The sequence below is a fragment of the Schistocerca piceifrons genome, chromosome 6 (assembly GCF_021461385.2).
Source record: "Schistocerca piceifrons isolate TAMUIC-IGC-003096 chromosome 6, iqSchPice1.1, whole genome shotgun sequence".
Taxonomy (NCBI): domain Eukaryota; kingdom Metazoa; phylum Arthropoda; class Insecta; order Orthoptera; family Acrididae; genus Schistocerca; species Schistocerca piceifrons.
In genome coordinates this window covers 459686238-459705164 of record NC_060143.1, presented here as the reverse complement: position 1 = coordinate 459705164, position 18927 = coordinate 459686238, and the positions used below count along the sequence as shown (strand labels likewise).

Sequence of the window (18927 nt, the reverse complement as noted above, 5' to 3'; positions counted from 1 at the left end):
GCGTGGGGTCGCTACCCACTGTTGTCAGCCAACAAGAGAAACCGTTGGAGAATGATTCCTAGCGCTGAGTAGTTTAGGGTCTGACGTGTATAATGGGAAGGCTGTTGGCGGATTTCGGGAGTGAAGACGGTCGAGAGTGGACGAATTATGTGCGGAAATAAGATTATTAACACTTTCGAGACTGAACCTCTATTTAACAAAAGAGTGCTGCATACTGAATATAGGATTACTCAAATAGTATTATTTTTGATAAAGTGCAACATAGTGAAAATATGTGGTGTAATAGGTAATAACTGCATAGGTAATAACTGCATATCTACATAACAGTAGAAATAATAAAAGATAATACAAAGGGCATGATTGTAGGTCTCTATTATTTCATTGAATCATTTGCCTAAAAATTTACATCTGGGAAGGATCAATGCACTCTGTCGCTACTCAGTCTCATTTTACGGAAACAAAATTCTGATTTTATTGCATGAATTGCACCACAGTTCTTCGGCCGAATAACACTGCTTTTTAAGATAGGGACTTCAGATGTCAGTGTTGTTTGCATGTCGCAGAATCTATTAATATTTTTCCTTGCATTCAGACTCCATTCACAAATGCAGCTACATCGAGTAATAAGGACAGACATTTAAACTCTGTTTTATATAAACATTAATATTTAACAGACAGATTACAGTAGGTTACTATACGTGACTAATCATACCAGAATAGTCTCGAAAGGCCACGTTGCAGCTTCTCCTGCTTTATTTAAAGTGAAAGAGAAATTTGCATTTGCCCCAAAAAATATGAAAATAGTTTGCCACAAAATTCACCGATTTCAACAAACTATTCACTGTCTTCAACAAACTCATTACTGAATTCGAAAACTTACTGAACAGTTTTGATTCTGGCTACATCCAGAATCATGCGGTAACGTTACTGTCCTACTAGGCCTCGGTAGCACAAGGTTAAGTTTTACTCGGCTTGCATGCTGTGGAGGCCGTTGAAACAATGGCTGTTACGAGTGGTCCGTGACGACTTAATTCTAGTCGTGACTGAAATGATAGGACGCTGATAACCTTGTTGTTTAGCGCCCTCACCCAAAAATCGTCGTCATCATCACCAGATTCCATAACACAGTAAGATCGCCATAAGTGTACAAGATCAGTCCAGAACGAATACCGAAAGAGAAAAACTGTAAAATAGCAGTGATGGAACACTGTCGCAAATGGCAGGCTTCATGGGACGACAGACAAGTGATGTACGAGGGTTGGAACTTTAATAGTGGCTACTATTTAATTACAGCTCGTACAAAATAGATACGTGTTTAAAAGTTTTACTGATCCTCAGCGTAGCCACCAGCATTGTGTATAACCCGTTGCCAGCGATGTGGAAGTCGTAGGATGCTCCTAACAGTGCCAGTTGTGTTGACAGTTAGAGCGGCGCGGTCTAGTGACCGACGAATTTGTAGAAGTTCTGAAGCGAATGCCGTTAAGTGTTTCCTTCAGTTTAGAAGTCGAGTTGAACACACGAGGGCTTAAGTCAGGGGAGTGCAGCAGATGGTATAGCACTTAGCAGCCCCCTCAGTCAAACAAATGAGTAACAGCTTGCACTGTAGGTGCTTGAGCATTGTCCTGCAAAATGATGGTCAGGTCCTGCAGAAAGTGTCAACACTTCTGTCTCTAAGCTTGTCGTAGGTTGTATTCCAAAAATGAACAGCACAGAGGCAGAAGTTATGACACTTTCTGCAGGACCTGACTATCATTTTGCAGGACAATGCTCAAGCACCTACAGTGCAAGGCGTTACTGATTTGTTTGACTGATGGGGCTGCTAAGTGGTATACCACCTACTGCACTCCCCTGAGTGAAGCCCTAGCAAGTTCAACTCGATTTCTAAACTGAAGGAAACACTTCACGGCATTCGCTTCAGAATTCCTACAAATTCGTCGGGCAATAGACCGCGCCGCTCGGACTGTCAACACAACTGGCACTGCTGAGAGTATCCTACGACTTTCACATCGCTGGCAATGGGTTCTACTCAATGCTGGTGTCTACTTTGTAGGTCAGTACAACTTTGAAACACGTATCTATTTTGTACGAGCTCAAAATAAATAGTTGCCACTATTAAAGTTCCAACCCTCGTATTTACAAACAGAAAACCGCCAGCGGGCGGGCCTTGTATACAGCTGACTTACGCCATTTGTGAGCCCACGACCAACTCTGACCTCAACTAAATATGTTACAAGCTGTAGTATTGACTACTTTGGATAAAACATTCCATATGACACATCTATAATTTCCATTGGTTGCTGAACAGTAACGTACAGAGGTACGTTTTCATTTCGTGCGTCGGTACCCCAGCTTCTATGGGTTCATTTATCCCGTTATTCGAACACCGATTGATATTCCTACGAAAACCCACATTCCTTTGTGAAGACACAGTTTAAAGAACGCTTATAGGAAAATGCGTTGTATGTTACCGCAGACGATAAGTTGATTGGGCGTCTTGCGGTACCGCAACGTCTTACAGGTTACAGGGTCCCGCTATGTACACTTCGTCGAAAACGAACTTCCAGCATTACTAGAGGAGGTTTCTTTCGCTACATGTTAGTATATATTCTTCCAGCATCAAAGGAACGGTGCACATTATAGTGTTCATGTGACACACCTAAACCTGACGTTTCTAGGATCATGGATCGGTAGAAACTGTTACCTTTCTTGGTCAGGAAGGTCCACTTTAAAATGCTACCTGTCAGGGGTGAAGTTTACAAAGGAGACGCAAACGCAAGAGACGATTTGATCGCTACTCCAAGATGACCACTGAAGAACTACACACTGCGTCGCTAACACAGTTTAAAGTAACATTGACATTTGAGGTGCTAATGAACATCACCTTGTGGACTAAATCATTTTATATGAAATCATCTTATACAAAATTGTTTTCAAATTATTTTATACTACCGCATAAGACTTTTACCACTCCTCACGAAACATCATGAACGTCGATACTGAGGCCCAGGGATAAACCGTATCTCTCACTATTATTACATGTGACACCACTTCAGACGAAAACAGAGTTCTGGAAATAGCATCTCGCTGTCGTATTCAGGCCTGAAGTTGTTTTGCTGTGCTGTAATTAATATAACTTCATGATCGACAGATTGCAGTTTTTGGGGGTAGTACCGTCCGCGTGCAGCCAATCCCTCTAGGCAAGGCTCCGCACGTACCGACAAAACTGGCAAAATAGCGAATACGTGGAGCTCGTGACAAAATTACGAATGCCTGGCGGCTGTCCACTACCATTCCAGGCGTTGAAACTTCAGTATTTCAGTCGGAGTACAGGTCAACCAAACATCGATTTTCCGCTCGTCAGTGCTTTTACACAAATAGAGTCTGGAAATCAGCTATTCCAGTTTCTCATTCAGTCAGCACAATCGCACCTTCTCTTCGTTTAAATATTAGAGGTAGGGAGACTGATGATCAGTTTAATATTTTTTACTTCTCCCACAGCACAATGCTCCGTCCAGATTAGTCGACAATTTTTAAAAGCCAGCTCATTTCGAAAACGGTTCTGCGTCCACACGGGAGCTAAAAATCGATTTTTTTTTGGTAAGCAGTCCTCTGATTGGTCTGATGCGGCCAGCCACGAATTCCTCTCCATTGCCAACCTCAGAGTAGCACTAGGAACCTTTGCCATCAATTATTTCCTGGATGTATTCTAAACTAAGTCTTCCTCTCCAATTTGTAACCTCTAGAGATCCCTCTAGCGCCATGGAAGAGAACTTTTGGCGTCTTAAGAGATGTTCTATCGTTCTATCGCTTCTTGCTGTCAGCCTTTTCCATATATTCCTTTCATCTTCTGTGCAGAACGTCTTCATTCCTTATCCTATCAGTCTACAACATTTGTCTGTAGCACCTCATCTAAAGTGCACGATCCTCTTCTGTTCCGGTTTTCACACAGTCCATGAGTCACTACTATACAGTGCTGTGCTCTAAACACACATTCCCAGAAATTTCTTCCTCAAATTAAGGCCTATGCTTGATAGTAATAGACTTCTTTTGGTCATGAATGCCCTTTTTACCAGTGCTAGTCTGCTTTTAATGTCCTCCATACTCTGTCCGTCATTGATTATTTTGCTGACTAAGTAGTCGAATTACTTAACTTCATCTACACTACTGGCCATTAAAATTGCTACACCACGAAGATGACGTGCTACAGACGCGAAATTTAACCGACAGGAAGACGATGCTGTGATATGCAAATGATTAGTTTTTCAGAGCATTCACACAAGGTTGGAGCCGGTGGCGACCCGTACAACGTGCTGACATGAGGAAAGTTTCCAACTGATTTCTCATACACAAACAGCAGTTGCTCGGCGTTGCCTGCTGAAACGTTGTTGTGATGCCACGTATAAGAAGGAGAAATGCGTACCATCACGTTTCTGACTTTGATAAAGGTCGGATTGTAGCCTATCGCGATTGCGGTTTATCGTGTCGCTACATTGTTGCTCGTGTTGGTCGAGATACAATGACTGTTAGCAGAATATGGAATCGGTGGGTTCAGGAGGGTAATACGGAACGCCGTGTTGGAACCCAACAACCTCGTATCACTAGCAGTCGAGATGACAGGCATTTATCCGCATGGCTGTAACGGATCGTGCTGCCACGTCTCGACCCCTGAGTCAAGAGATGAGGACATTTGCAAGACAACAACCATCTGCACGAACAGTTTGACGACGTTTGCAGCAGCGTGGACTATCAGCTCGGAGACCATGGCTACGGTTACATTTGACGCTGCGTCGCAGACAGGAGCGCGTGCGATGGTGTACTCAACGACGAACCTGGGTGCACGAATGGCAAACCGTCATTTTCTCGGATGAATCCAGGTTCTGTTTACAGCGTTATGATGGTCGCATCCGTGTTTGGCGACATCGCTGTGAACGCACATTGCAAGCGTGTATCCGTCATAGCCATACTGGCGTATCACCCGGCGTAGTAGTAGTAGAGGGGTTTTGTGGGCGCACAACAACAAGGTCTTCAGCGCCCGTTCAGTATCATAGTGAGACGGGTGTAAAAAAAAAAAAAAAAAAAAAAAAAAAAAAAAAAAAAAAAAAAAAAAAAGCTCAGAATATTTACATAAAACGGAACATAAAACACGGGAAACAATCATCGGAAAAGATGTGCTCACCCACACCGAAGCGTGGGATGAAGCAGGGCGTCAGCAGTAAAACATGGACAACACAGGAAGAAAACGAGAGAGGGGGCTAAAACAATGTAGCAGATGGAAGTGGCCGGCTGACCGCAAGGAAAAAAAGGGAGGTGTCAGCCACTCTGCAATACACTAAAACCTCCAGCCTAAAAGTTTAGGCCAGAGTCCAGACACATCACAAAACTTAAAAACCCTAGACACACACGTCTCATCATTAGCTAAAACAGAAGGCAGATCCCCATCAACTTGTGCTTCTGCCCTTGCATCACGGTATAAAATGCAGTCTGTTAAAATGTGGCGGACAGAGATGTGCACACCACAAGCATCACAAAACGGAGGATCCTCCCGCCGTAATAAATAGCTATGCGTCAGAGGACAGTGCCCGATCCGAAGACGTGTGAGGGCCACCTCTTCCCGCCTGAGCAACCGACAGGAGGAACGCCATGGCCGAGTGGTTGACTTTACCGACCGCAGTTTATTGGCCGTCACCGCCAGCCATTCGTCCTCCCACAACTCCATGCACTTCCTGTGGAGTGCAGCGATGACTGACTGCAAGGGGATAGGACACTGGACCACATCCTGCTCTCTGCAGGCCTCCTTGGCAGCCCGATCAGCCTGTTCATTGCCCCAGATGCCGACATGACCAGGCACCCAGCAGAAGGATACCTCTTGACCCCGCTGTTGGAGCAAGTACAGTTGGCTATGTATCAGCTGGACCATCTCTTCAGTCGGGTACAGGTTCTGCAGCGATTGTAAGGCACTAAGAGAATCGGAGCAGAGAAGAAAGCGATCGCCCCGAACTCGATGCATCTGCTCCAGTGCCGTCAGGATCGCGTGGAGCTCCGCTGTGAAAACGGTATATTCAGCAGGGAGGCGAATCCGGGTAACATGGTCAGGGAACACCACAGAACAGCCAAGGAAATTCTCCTGTTTGGAGCCATCAGTGTAAACGACAGTGAAACTGGGATGCACATCTAAAATGTTAAAAAAAAGTGACTGGAATGTAAAATCTGGCGTGCCATCCTTCTTAAAACGAGTCAAATCTAAAATAAGTTTGGGTCTCCGGAGGAGCCAAGGTGGAGATCTGCTCCAACCGCGACGTAAAACACGAAGACCAGCCATAGACATTGCAGCGAGGCAATCCTGTGCGCGAATCCCATAGGGCTGCGTCGCACGTTGCCGGTTATGAAATAACCGTGCCAGAGGAGGCTGAGCAACGTTATGGTATGCAGGTGTGTACGGTGTGGACAAAGTTTTATACGCCTGGCGTACCGTAAGTAGCCGTCGCCGCATATGAAGTGGCGGTTCACCAGCCTCTGCACAGAGGCTTGGTATGGGGCTAGTTCGGAATGCCCCAGTGGCCAACCGCAGCCCTTCATGGTGGACAACGTCCAAAATCTTTAAGTACGAAGGCCTCGCAGACCCATACACCGTGCACCCATAATCGAGCCGAGATCACACAAACGCCCTGTAAAACTGGAGCAGACAAGTCCTGTCAGCTCCCCATGTACTGTGGCTAAGACATTTTAAAATGCTTAAAGCCTGAAGCGACCGCCGTTTCAGGTCTTTAAGATGAGGTAACCACGTGAGCCTCGAGTCAAAAATGACACCCAGAAATCTCACCGTGTCTTTAAAAGAAAGAATAGTGTCCCTCAAGCGCAACTCAGGAAAGGTGAAAATCGAACGAGAACGGTTAAAAAGAACACATACAGACTTCTCGGTGGAAAACTTAAATCCACTCTTCAGCGCCCAGTCATCCAAACGCCTAATCGTAAGTTGCAACTGACGAGTAGTCGTTGCAAGGCTTGAAGAAGAGCAGAACAAAGAGAAATCATCCACAAACAAAGAACACTGGACAGGACTTTTCACCATCGACGTAATGCTATTAATAGCGATGGCAAACAGAGTCACACTTAAAACGCTACCCTGAGGGACACTATTCTCCTGCTCAAAGCGATCAGACAGGACGTCACCAATTCGGTATCTAAAATATCGTGGCGAGAGGAAAGACTGAATAAAAAGAGGAAGACAACCACGAAAACCCCATTCGTGAAGCTGCTCCAGGATGAGACGCCGCCAAGTGGTATCGTAGGCCTGCTCGATGTCGAAAAATACACCTATAAGGTGATGACGGCGTAGGAAAGCTTGTTGGATAGCCGCCTCCAGGAGGGCAAGGTTATCGAAGGTGGAACGAAACCTCCTGAACCCACACTGAAAGCGACTAAGTAGTTGCCGGGATTCTAACATCCAGACAAGGCGGCGGTTGACCATCCGCTCCAAGGTCTTCCCTATGCAACTAGTGAGGGCAATACTACGGTAGCTACTAGGGCTCGAGCGGTCTTTCCCAGGTTTTATATCACCCGGCGTAATGGTATGGGGTGTCATTGGTTACACGTCTCGGTCACCTCTTGTTCGCATTGACGGCACTTTGAACAGTGGAGGTTACATTTCAGATGTGTTACGACCCGTGGATGTACCCTTCATTCGATCCCTGTGAAACCCTACATTTCAGCAGCATAATTCACGAACGCATGTTGCAGGTCCTGTACGGGCCTTTCTGGATCCAGAAAATGTTCAACTGCTGCCCGGCCAGCAAATTCTTCAGATCTCTCACCAACTGAAAACGTCTGGTCTATGGTGTCCGAGCAACTGGCTCGGCACAATACGCCAGTCACTACTCCTGATGAACTGTGGTATCGTGTTAAAGCTGCGTGGGCAACTGTACCTGTACACGCCATCCAAGCTCTGTTTGACTTAATGCCCAGCAGAGATGGTTATTCTTCGTACTGATTTCTCAGGATCTATGTAACCAAATTGCCTGAAAATATGTTCACATGTCAGTTCTAGTATAATATATTTGTCCAATGAATACCCGTTTATCATCTGCATTTCTTCTTGGTGTAGCCATTTTAATTGCCATTAGTGTACTTCGTGACCATCAATTTTGATGGAATGTTTCTCGCTGTCTTATTTCTGCTACTTCTCATTACTTTCGTCTTTCTTCGATGTCCTCTCAAATCATATTCTGCACTCATTAGATTGTTCGTTCCATTCAGCATATCACGAAATTCTTCTTCACTTTCTCTCAGGATAGCAATGTTATCAGAGAATTATATTACTGATTTCCTTTCACCTTAAATAATAATTCCACTCTTGAACCACTCTCTCTTGTCCATCACTCCTTCTTCGATGTATAGATTGAACAGTAGGGGCAAACGACTGCAACCCTGACGTACACCCTTTTTAATCTGAGCTATTTTTCTTTGTCTTCCATCTGATTTTTTTCCGCTTGGCTCTTACCGGCCTTTCCTTATGGCTTAACCCTATGTTCTACAGAGTTTCGAACATCTTGTACCATTTGACACTGCTGAACGCTTTTTCTAGGTCGACAGAACCTATGAACGTGTCCTGATTTTTCTTTGTCTTTGCCTTGCTGCCATTATCAACTGAAACGTGAGAACGGGTTGCGTGGTGCCTTTACCATTCCTAAAGCGAAACAGATCGTCATCTAACACATCCTCCATTTTCTTTTCCATTCTTCTATATATTATTCTTGCCAAAAACTTGGATGCGTGAGCTGTTAAACTAAATGTACAATAATTCTCGTACTTGTCAGCTATTGCATTCTTCTGAATTGTGTTGATGATATTTATCCGAAAGTCAGATGGTTTTTCGCAATTCTGCACACCAAACTGAATAGTTTTGTTGCCACTTCCCACAATCATTTTAGAAATTCTGATGGAATATTATCCATCCCATCTGCCTCATTTTATCTTAGGCTCTTTAAATTCTGGTTCTAGTACTGAATCACCTGTGATTGCCTCCTGTTTCTTCTTCTATCACATCACACATATCTTCCCCCTCACAGGGGATTGCAGTGTACTCTTCCCATCTATCCGCTCTCTCCTCTGCTTTGAACAGTGGAATTCCATCTTAATATTACCGCCCTTGCTTTTAATTTCATCGAAGGTTGTTTCGACTTTCCTATATGCCAAGTCAGTCCTTCCGACAGACATTTGCTTTTTGATTTCTTCAAAATTTTTTCTGCAGACATTTCGTGTTAGCTTTCCTGCATTTAATATTTTTTTTCGTTCCTCAGCGACTCGTATTTCTGTATTCTTGAATTTCCCTGAATATTATTGAACTTATTTCATCGATCAGCTGGTACTCATAATTCCTTCGCAGTTACCTTCTTTGTACCAACGTTTTTCTTCCCATCTCCTGTGACTGCCGTTTTTAGAGAGGTCCATTACTCTTCAACTGTACTACTGACCTATTCTTTGTAACAGTGTCTATAGCCTTAGAGAACCTCTTCATTCCTTAGTACTTCCGTATCCTACTTCTTTGAGTACTGATTCTTCCTGACTACTCTGTTAAACTTCAGCCTACTCTTCATCACAACTACATTATGATCTGAGGCTATACCTGCTCCTGAGTACGTCTTACAATCCAGTATCTGATTCGGAAATCTCCATTTCACCTTGATGTAATCTAACTGAAATCTTTCCTTAACCCCAGGCCTTTTCCAAGTACAACTCCTCCTCTTGTGATTCTTGAACAGAGTATTCGCTATTAGTAACTGAAATTTATTACAGAACTCAATTAGTCGTTCACCTCTCTCATTCCTTGTCCGAAGCTCATATTCTCCTGTAACTTTTTATTCTCCTCCTTCCCCTATTACTGCATTCCAGCCCACACGACTATTACATTTTCATCTCCCATTACGTACTGTTTTGCCCTTTCAGTATCCTCATACACCTCCTCTATCTCTTCACTTTCAGCTTGCGACGTCGGCATGTATAGATGATCCATAGTTGTCGGTATTGGTTTGCTGTCGATTCTGATAAGAACAACCCTATCACTGAACTGTCCACAGTAACACACTCTCTCCTCTAGTTTCCTATTCATAACGAATCCTAGGCCATTACCATTTTCTTCTGCTGTTGATATTACCCTATACTGTCCAGAAATCCTTGTCTTCTCTCCATGTCGCTTCACTGACCCGTACTATATCTAGACTGAGCCTTTGCATTTCCCTTTTTTGATTTTCTAGCTTCCTTACCGCGTTCAGGCTTCTGGCATTCCACGGCCCGATACGTAGTACGTTATCCTTTTTGTTGCTTATTCAATCTTGTTCTGATAGTCACCTCCTCCTTGCCTGTCCCCTCCCAGAGATCCGAATGGGGGACTATTTCCGAATCTTTTGTCAATGGAGAGATCATCATGACTATCTTTCAGTTACAGCCCATATGTCCCGCAGGTACACAACGGTTTCCATTGCCTTCTGCACCTCATGCCTTTCATCACCTTTCATCACTGCTGATTCTTCCACCTTTAGAGGAGTTTCTGCACCTAGAACCGCATTTCCAGAACAGGAGTTGGAGATTTGCGTGACCATCCAGAATCAGTATTGAGAGTTCTTTTAAGAAATCCAATTTTATTAGCCTCTATGTAAACATAATGATTGTCTGACACAAGAATAACGTATTGAAAGTACTTAATTCGTTTAAAAAAAATAAGAACATAAACATGAATAACTTGCACGTAGAGAAAGTAAGGACCGTAAATCTATTTGTCTAAGAAGCGAAATCGTTTTGTGTTGAACGATTTTTTTTACACTAAAACACAAAATGTATGAAACGTTGCCGTATTTTATTGAGAACCAAGTAATTTTTAGTATAGTGTGTCCAGGGTGGAAGCGTGTGCTTGGGGCCAATATTTCTGACACAACACCGTAGGTGGTGTAGTGTGGGATATCCTAGTGACGCGATGAGCTTAGAAAAAGTGACGTCAAAGTGATATGTCAATCGATGCGACTGACGCTATATTAATTTCATCATATTTCTCTGTTTTTGTGTTACAACTTGCAGTATGCCGTTTCAAGATTATGCTACATTGAAGATTTATAATAAACACGCCACCATTGTTGCAATTTCTTATAATTAAATGCCGGTTAATGAGGCGTCGATGGTTAAAGGCTGCAAGGGATATTAAGAAGAGCGAGTGAAAGTTGAATGTCTTTGGCACAATGAAGTGGTTAAACATGGGGATTACGGAGTTGAAGGAAGTAGGTTTGCATCCTGCTTTATGCTAATTTTTTCTTCGTCTTAAATTTTTTAACACTTTCTGTGGCTTTGTTAGGAATTTAATACTTGTACTTTATTTTAATTAGAAAACGAGGGAATAAATTGCTGCGACTGAAACGATCAGCAATGTCATTCTATTCTTGCTAGTTGTGCTGTTTTTCCTAATATTTTGCGATTTCCGAATAATGTGGTTGGACAGAACCAAAAAGAAAATAAATTCATATTCTTCCGTATCACAACTGTTTAGCTATTTATTTACAAATATGTCGTGATTTCCGATGGTGTGGATCGGCAAGGACCTGAAGAGACAACTTCGAATATTACTAGTCAAATATTTAGCTGCTGTTTCTGCAATTTCCGAAGGTCCACTGGCCCACGGGAGACGTTGATATCAGTGTCATGTTCGGCTTATTCTAAATGTGCTCCTGGACACCTGCACTTCATTTATTCGTTTCCTAGTAAGCCGTGTACAATACTCACGTTCATAGCGAGCAGACTGCCGTAGGTGACGTGTGCGGGCACGTGCTGCGGTTCGGCCTGCAGCGCAGCCCGGAACCACTGCTCCGCCTGCTCGTAGTGGCGCATGCGCACCAGCGTCTCCCCCAGCAGGTTGTACAGCGCCTGCGAACAGCAACACGCTCCGCTGTTACAAGCTGTAAGGTCAAAGTCAGCGTATCACCTACTTATAAGTTCTGCAGTACGAGGTTCCTCTATGGGATATTTCATCAATACTTTTCAAGTTTCACGCTTCTTTTGTTAGTATATTACTTACCGAACAATCACGTTGTGTAACGACCACGGTACTAAAACTTTAAACAGCTAGGCTGGAAAACGAGAGAACGAAGTGTTTCGTAACTGAGTCCTTCCATGTAAAATTTTCGGTTAACTCATTGCTTCAGATTCGAAAAAAATTCGAAATTATTGTTTATGTGTTCCATCTTTGTTATCAAGTGCTTGGCTATGTTACGAAGAAATTGTGCATTAAGGCGGCCGCAGAATAAGAATAATCAGGCAAGGTCCTACCACATGTTAAACGAAAAAACTTAACAGTGACATGTGACCACGGCACACAAAACCTATATTTACTTATCACAACTTCCAGCTTCGATCTCCTGGCCTATCACCAACGTCCATTGCCGCCGACAATATTCGCTCAGAAGTCATCACTCCGTAACTGGGTCACCCTGTCCGCAACTAGCTGTTTCTCTAACGACTAGAAACACAGAATTTCTTTCACTTGCTCGGGGCCAATTTGCCATCGTGTGTAGACTTCTTTTTTTCCCCTCTCTCTCAAATTTCCATAATACTTAACAAATTGACACAAGCATAAATTTTGTTCTTCCGAGCCTCAGGGCAAAACATCTCTTATTCACTGTCATCCAAACTGTCAACAGGGAAAATAGCACACAAAAAATTGACTAGTCTGTATCAAACTGTACTAACGTTTAAATTCAAATACAAATTCCAACAAAGATAGTATATGGTAACATCAATATTACACGCAAGAGCACCTGACGATGGGAGTATGCCGAAATGAGCTCATTGTGACCTACACAATGAAAGCCATATAGACAGCAGTACAACTGGTATATCTTCATCGCAATGATGAGACAAGCTTAGTTTTAGTAATTACCTTTACGTCTTGTAATTGTGTAGTTTAAGGTTTACCACTACCAACATGCCAATTTAGCAAAAGTAAATCGAAAAAATAACTATACGTACCATAAACTAACAAAAAAGGTGACATAAATGAACAACTTACTGAACACGAAATAATGTAATTCGTATAGCACAGATTCAGACAAAAATCCTGTTTCCTCCTCACGTAGAAGTTCTTAATGTAGCTGACAACATTTTTAGCGTCAATTATTCTGCAAGTTCACGTACCCCAATGAATAGAGCCATGCCCCTTCAGGGAAGGAACCACCATTTCAGGATCAATATCTACATCTTGTACTGACCGCGATAGCAGACTGCGGTACTGACAATGACCACTAGCAACTGAATTGTTCAGTTACTTTCTGAAGTGTCAGTTGCACAGCTCTGTGACCAAATAGTGCTGGCACACCAGTGAGAAGTTTTAAATTGAGTAACGATTTTGTAGGCATTCTTTCAAAGGTCGTATCTAATTTGTATATTTCATGCTCAGTTAAAACTAATACGCCACGTGTCATACCGTCCGAGGAAGATGCCGAACATAATGCGGCCCCTCGCCTATTAACGGGGTGTTAGTTCCGCCGCAACACAAGAGATAGTGTTTGACAACGTGTAAACAGTGCTAAGTGACAAAAACATGGCTGCCAGTGATAGGAACGAGTGCAGTGTTCCTGCCAGGGAAATGCTTTTCAGGGACGATTTGTACAAGTCTAAGGATGATGTGGGTAACTACAACTCTGATAGAGATCTGTGCTTCAAAAGTTCTCACTGATCAGGTAAATGTAAATAATTCTTTCAACAAAAACACAATGGTGTGTCCGTCACTATCAATGTTGATGAAGTGCGATTTGTTACGCCACACACGGCATTTATAAAAACTTTTTGTAGGTTCCAGTTTCAGACATGCAGGGCAACTTTCAAATGACTAATAGCATAAATAAATCTCCGTTGATTCAGATTCTACGCATTTTTGAACGCCAGGATCATAAAGGACAGAAAGAATTTTTTAACGATTTATTACAGTCACTTCATAAGTAGCACTTACGACACAGCTGAACTGAGCAGGGGGACTTAACAATTTAGAGGAGGGGTGTTTTCAGATTCGTTCCTGTTCTTACAAGCACTTTTTCTCGGTTTTTCTAAACCGTCCCAGTCGAATTTTAAGATGGCCTCTTAGAAAGTTATACGGATGATTTTCATTCCAACCGTAGTCCAGTTCGAGGTTTTGGTCTTAATACAATGATTTCAGTGTGGATGCAATGTTATAATCCAATGTTGCAATAATTAAAGAGGCGCTCAAATCAACAAAATCCAAAATAAAGGACATGGGGTACAACTTACAAAATTTTGAAATTAAATCTCTAATTGGACAGAGTGATGGACTCATCATAATTTTGTGCTACCTTTCGGATACTTATTTTTAGACTAAATTAAAAACTAAAATAGTAAGAATTGATACTAGGAGAGTCTGCCGTTGATTTGCAGACTACCTTGCGATTCTGTGACACTCCATTCACACAGTTCAAAAACAAAATATCAAAGACAGAGCGGAAGGACTGGGGTTTCAGATATAATTTGGTTAAAAAGAAGTACATACTTAACAGTAATCTGGCACTCAAAAGTGTAGAGAAAATTGAAACAGCCTTCAGACTTATAAAAGACATTTAGTCAGCTGTGCAATGTGTCTCTCAGGTGAGGTCAGTTTGCTGACAGTCTGAAACACTCTTTAGTGACATCACTTTATAAAAACGGCGACATGGAGAATATAGACAATTACCGGGCAATTTCTTTGCTACCTGTGTTTTCAGAAGTTTTTGAGAAACCTTTGTGTAGGACACTAGTCACACATCTTGTTCTGGCGAAACCACAAGCGTCGGAACGAAGACGACGAACGAAAGACGAGAGAAGGAGGTGCGGAAACGTCAGCCAATAGCCCGCTGACAAGGACCGCGCCGCCCCGGGAGCGCCCTGTGCAAGAAGTGAACATAAGCACCGCTTCTGCCAGCCTCTGCCGCTCAGATCGGCCAGTATGCGGACATCAGTGGACAGTTACAGGCCAGCACTCGCAGAACAGATTGTAGTAATCTGTACCAAGTGCTTACTTGGACTTCGTATATAGCGAAGACTATTACTGTGTGAATGCAGTGTCTCGCGGCGATAACATAGATGAAAATGTTCTCGGGTTTCCAATCGCGTCAATTGCTTAAAACTACACGAGCTTTCGGCCAAGCACTCCTTGGCCATTGGCAAGTGGTATGACTGCCAGTGGGCTGCTGGTGCGCCCTTATATACGCTAGCTGCTGGCTGTGACGTCACTGGTGCCCGTGACATTGCCATATATGGGCATGTTTTGAGTTGGCATTCGATGTGCCCTCCTCAACAGCGCGATATCAGGATCCCACGCAGCGCTGAGCTGCAAGCCACCGTCTCTATTTAGGGTGTTTGCGGTAAATCACCACATAAAATTTGACGATACCCCTGTCGTGGCTGGCACTAACGGTTTCTGGGACAGTTTAATAAAGGAAGCAATTGAAATAAAAGCTACCGCAAACACCCTAAATAGAGACGGTGGCTTGGAACTCTGCACTGCGTGGGATCCAGCGGTCGCGCGGTTGAGGACGGCACATCGAGCGCCAACTCAAAACATGCCCATATATGGCAATGTCACGGGCACCAGTGACGTCACAGCCGGCAGCTAGCGTATATAAGGGCGCACCAACAGCCCACTGGCAGTCATACCACTTGACAATGGCCAAGGAGTGCTTGGCCGAAAGGTCGTGTACTTTTAAGCAATTGACACGGTTGGAAACCCGAGAACATTTTATTCGAGACTGTTACTGTTTGCATGTCGCTTGCAACACCGATGTAACTTCGAAGTATTGTCAGTTCTGCTTCATAGAAATAAAACTACTAATGTTATTTGCTTGAACTGTTGTATAGCATTCCGAGAACGTTGCATCCCTTAGGCGCCCTGTAAGTGAAGCGTGGGCAAGCTCCAACACATCTTAGTGTACATTATTTGCTGTCAGAAACGGTCGTTTGGTTTCGGGAAAGGGTTCCCAAAGAAAATTCTGTTTATTCTTCTGTTTGTGAGACACTGTGAAGGATAAGCTATAAGTTGAGGACAGTAACTAATTTCTGTGATTTAACAGAAGCACTTGATTGTGTGGAGAACGAAGTACTTTTGCATAAGTTGGACGACATGGGATCAGAGAGAAATGTCAACAATCGTTTACGTCGTATCTCGAAAGTAAGATGCAGAAGATTGTCCTCGAGGGTCAAGAAAAGCCGGCCAGAGTGGCCGAGCGGTTCTAGGCGCTACAGTCTGGAGCCGCGCGACCGCTGCGGTCGCAGGTACGAATCCTGCCTCGGGCATGGATGTGTGTCGTGTCCTTAGGTTAGTTAGGTTTAAGTAGTTCTAAGTTCTAGGGGACTGATGACCTCAGAAGTTAAGTCCCATAGTGCTCAGAGCCATTTTTGGTCAAGAAATAGGGAACAGGCGTGACTTTGACTAGCGTCCTGTACTGTTTTACATCCATTTTTTCCTTGAGAGACAGGGCGTCCAAACCTGAAGTACCAGTTTCAAAACGCTGTAGAAAGAGAACCACTGTTCAAAATAACAGCAAATTTGAACGACATATTGTTGACGCTTGGAAAACCGTCATGGAAAAATCCGTTAATGTTTGACATATAGATGACGCTGAAATTGTCAGAACATGCACACCAGAAGACAAGCGGCACGCGACTGTCCATCAGTTTGCGTGCGAGACGCCCAATATGACTGTCTGCTTGAAGGATCGAGTACATCTGGTAAAGCTCTGTTACGAGAACGGTCACTACGCGCCAGTAGTCTTATAGAGGTTCCAGATGCCAAAGGTGTGAAAAAAACCACTGGTCCATTGTCTGCTAAGGATGTGGAGAAACATTGTCTGCTAAGGATGTGGAGAAAATGATTAAAAAATTCTAAAAGACAGGTTCTTTTGAAGTGCAATATGACTAAGGGACGAAAGCAGTTGGTGCAACGCGTGTCGAAGAAATGGCCACAGCACTGCAGAAGGGGTGAGCCATTGTGTCCAAATACGCAGTGCACGGGGAACGTTGGATATTCCCTCGATCACGGTGCGAAAAATCCTACGAAGCATCCTGCATTGCTATCTATACAAAATCATTCGTGTTGAGCATTTGTTTCCTCCTAACCTGCCAGTAAGGCAAATGTTCGCTGTGTGATTTCATGCTCGTAGGGATATTGTCGATGAATGGGCGTAGAAGATTCTGTGGACAAGCGAAATCCGTTTACATCTGCAGGGACACGTCAATACACAGAACTGCAAAATATGGGAAACGGACAATCCGGACGCCCATCAAGCGGACGACTTCATTCCGCAAAGATGAGCGTGTGGTGAGGGTTGCACACTATTTAACCCGTGGTTCCGTAGCCATTAATCATTGTGTGCGATCCTAGTATCACGTGAAAAGCCGAGGAGCCACCAACACCAGCCATAGGGGTAAAGGCTACAGCTCTTCTCTATTTTCTTTTAACGCCATATGTCGAAGTACCGTATGTTACTTTGCTGTTCCTACTCTTGCAGGGCCCGAAACCGGCAATAATAAACAAATGTTATTGCGATCTCGACTGTTGAATTTAACCTATAAATCGCCTTAAGAACGAAGTGAGACAGAGTGCATTAACAGTAGCACACGAAACCGACGCTATGAAATCGTGGTCCTAGGACGCTCACATGGGAAAATTGTCTTGGTAAGAACCTCATGTTAAACATTCGCATCTCACTGCAGATTGGCTTTGAACTTAAACTATTGCTGCTTCCCAAACTTAAACTATTGCTTCTTCTCATGGTGGTCATTTTGTACTGTGTTCATCAGTGTCGTTTATTCTGGTAACACGTACTGGAATTTGTCTGAGTTATGTAACAGGGAATGAATACTCTGCTTTTGTGTGGCTCGGTGTGATACGAACGTGTGAAGCAAGCAGGGAACAGCTGTGAAATTCTTTTCCTAAATTTATCTTATGTTTTTTTTTTCTTAACATATGTTCATTTCGAGAACACCAAAGCAGAATATACTGTAGTTTCATATCATTAACCATAGCTATTTGTTTATATTATGCTCTAATTTTAAAATGTTTAAAGTTTAAGACAAGTATGTTGCGCATCTCACAAATTGTCCTCAGTAAGACTTCCGTTCGTATTCTGTTTCTTTCTATCTATTATAGCAATCCATTATTTATTATAGTGCCTCCTTGTTACTAGCATTCAAAGGCACCAGTTGGCTGGTCATGCCAGCACCAGTGATCCGGAAGTATACATCATTTATTGTTTTGAAGCAAGATCCACTAATTTATACTGCTACTTAAAGTTTGATTTTTATTCTCTTTTTTTTAATAACCTCATTCAGATAGGAGCTATAGGCTACGAATCATTTCAGCTAGCTGAAGGCTGTACCTGTTATTTAATTCATCAGATGTTTCTTTTTTTCTACTGAAATGACTGATACTGTTTTATGATGAGGTGCGCAAATGTGCTCACAAAATTATTTTATGTATAAAAATATACAGTGCAGGATGAAATAAGGAAACTCAGTAGCACACCATCAAAAGCCGGTTTTGAAGGTATATGTGTAAAGCGAAGCAAGGTATGGAAGTTAAACTTGGTCGACTAACAGTACACCCAAAAAGAGAATATGAGTTTTTGAAATTTGGTGCTGCAGCGGAATGCTCAAGATTGGATGGATAGATCTGGTAACTAACGAAGAGACAATAGATGTAAACGAGGGAACAAGGACTAACGGCACAACATGATTAAAAGATGGGGCTGATTGATGAGACATATCCTGAGGCTACAGGGATGGTTCAGTTTAGAAACGGATGAAAGTTTGGTCAGGACGTGGTGACGGGCTAAAACTGCAGAGGCAGACCAAAGCTCAACTATAGTAAGCGAGTCCACGTAGATGTACGTTGCAGAGATGAAGACG

General features: G+C 43.1%; 1 protein-coding gene across 1 annotated transcript in view; it reads right to left on the bottom strand.

Moving 5' to 3' along the window:
- Positions 1-18927, bottom strand: part of LOC124803379 (protein O-mannosyl-transferase TMTC2-like) — a 118879-nt gene that overhangs the window by 72096 nt on the left and 27856 nt on the right. The window contains exon 2 of the mRNA XM_047264564.1: positions 11764-11936. Coding sequence (XP_047120520.1) covers positions 11764-11936 — 173 coding nt within the window. The remainder of the gene's footprint in view (positions 1-11763; positions 11937-18927) is intronic.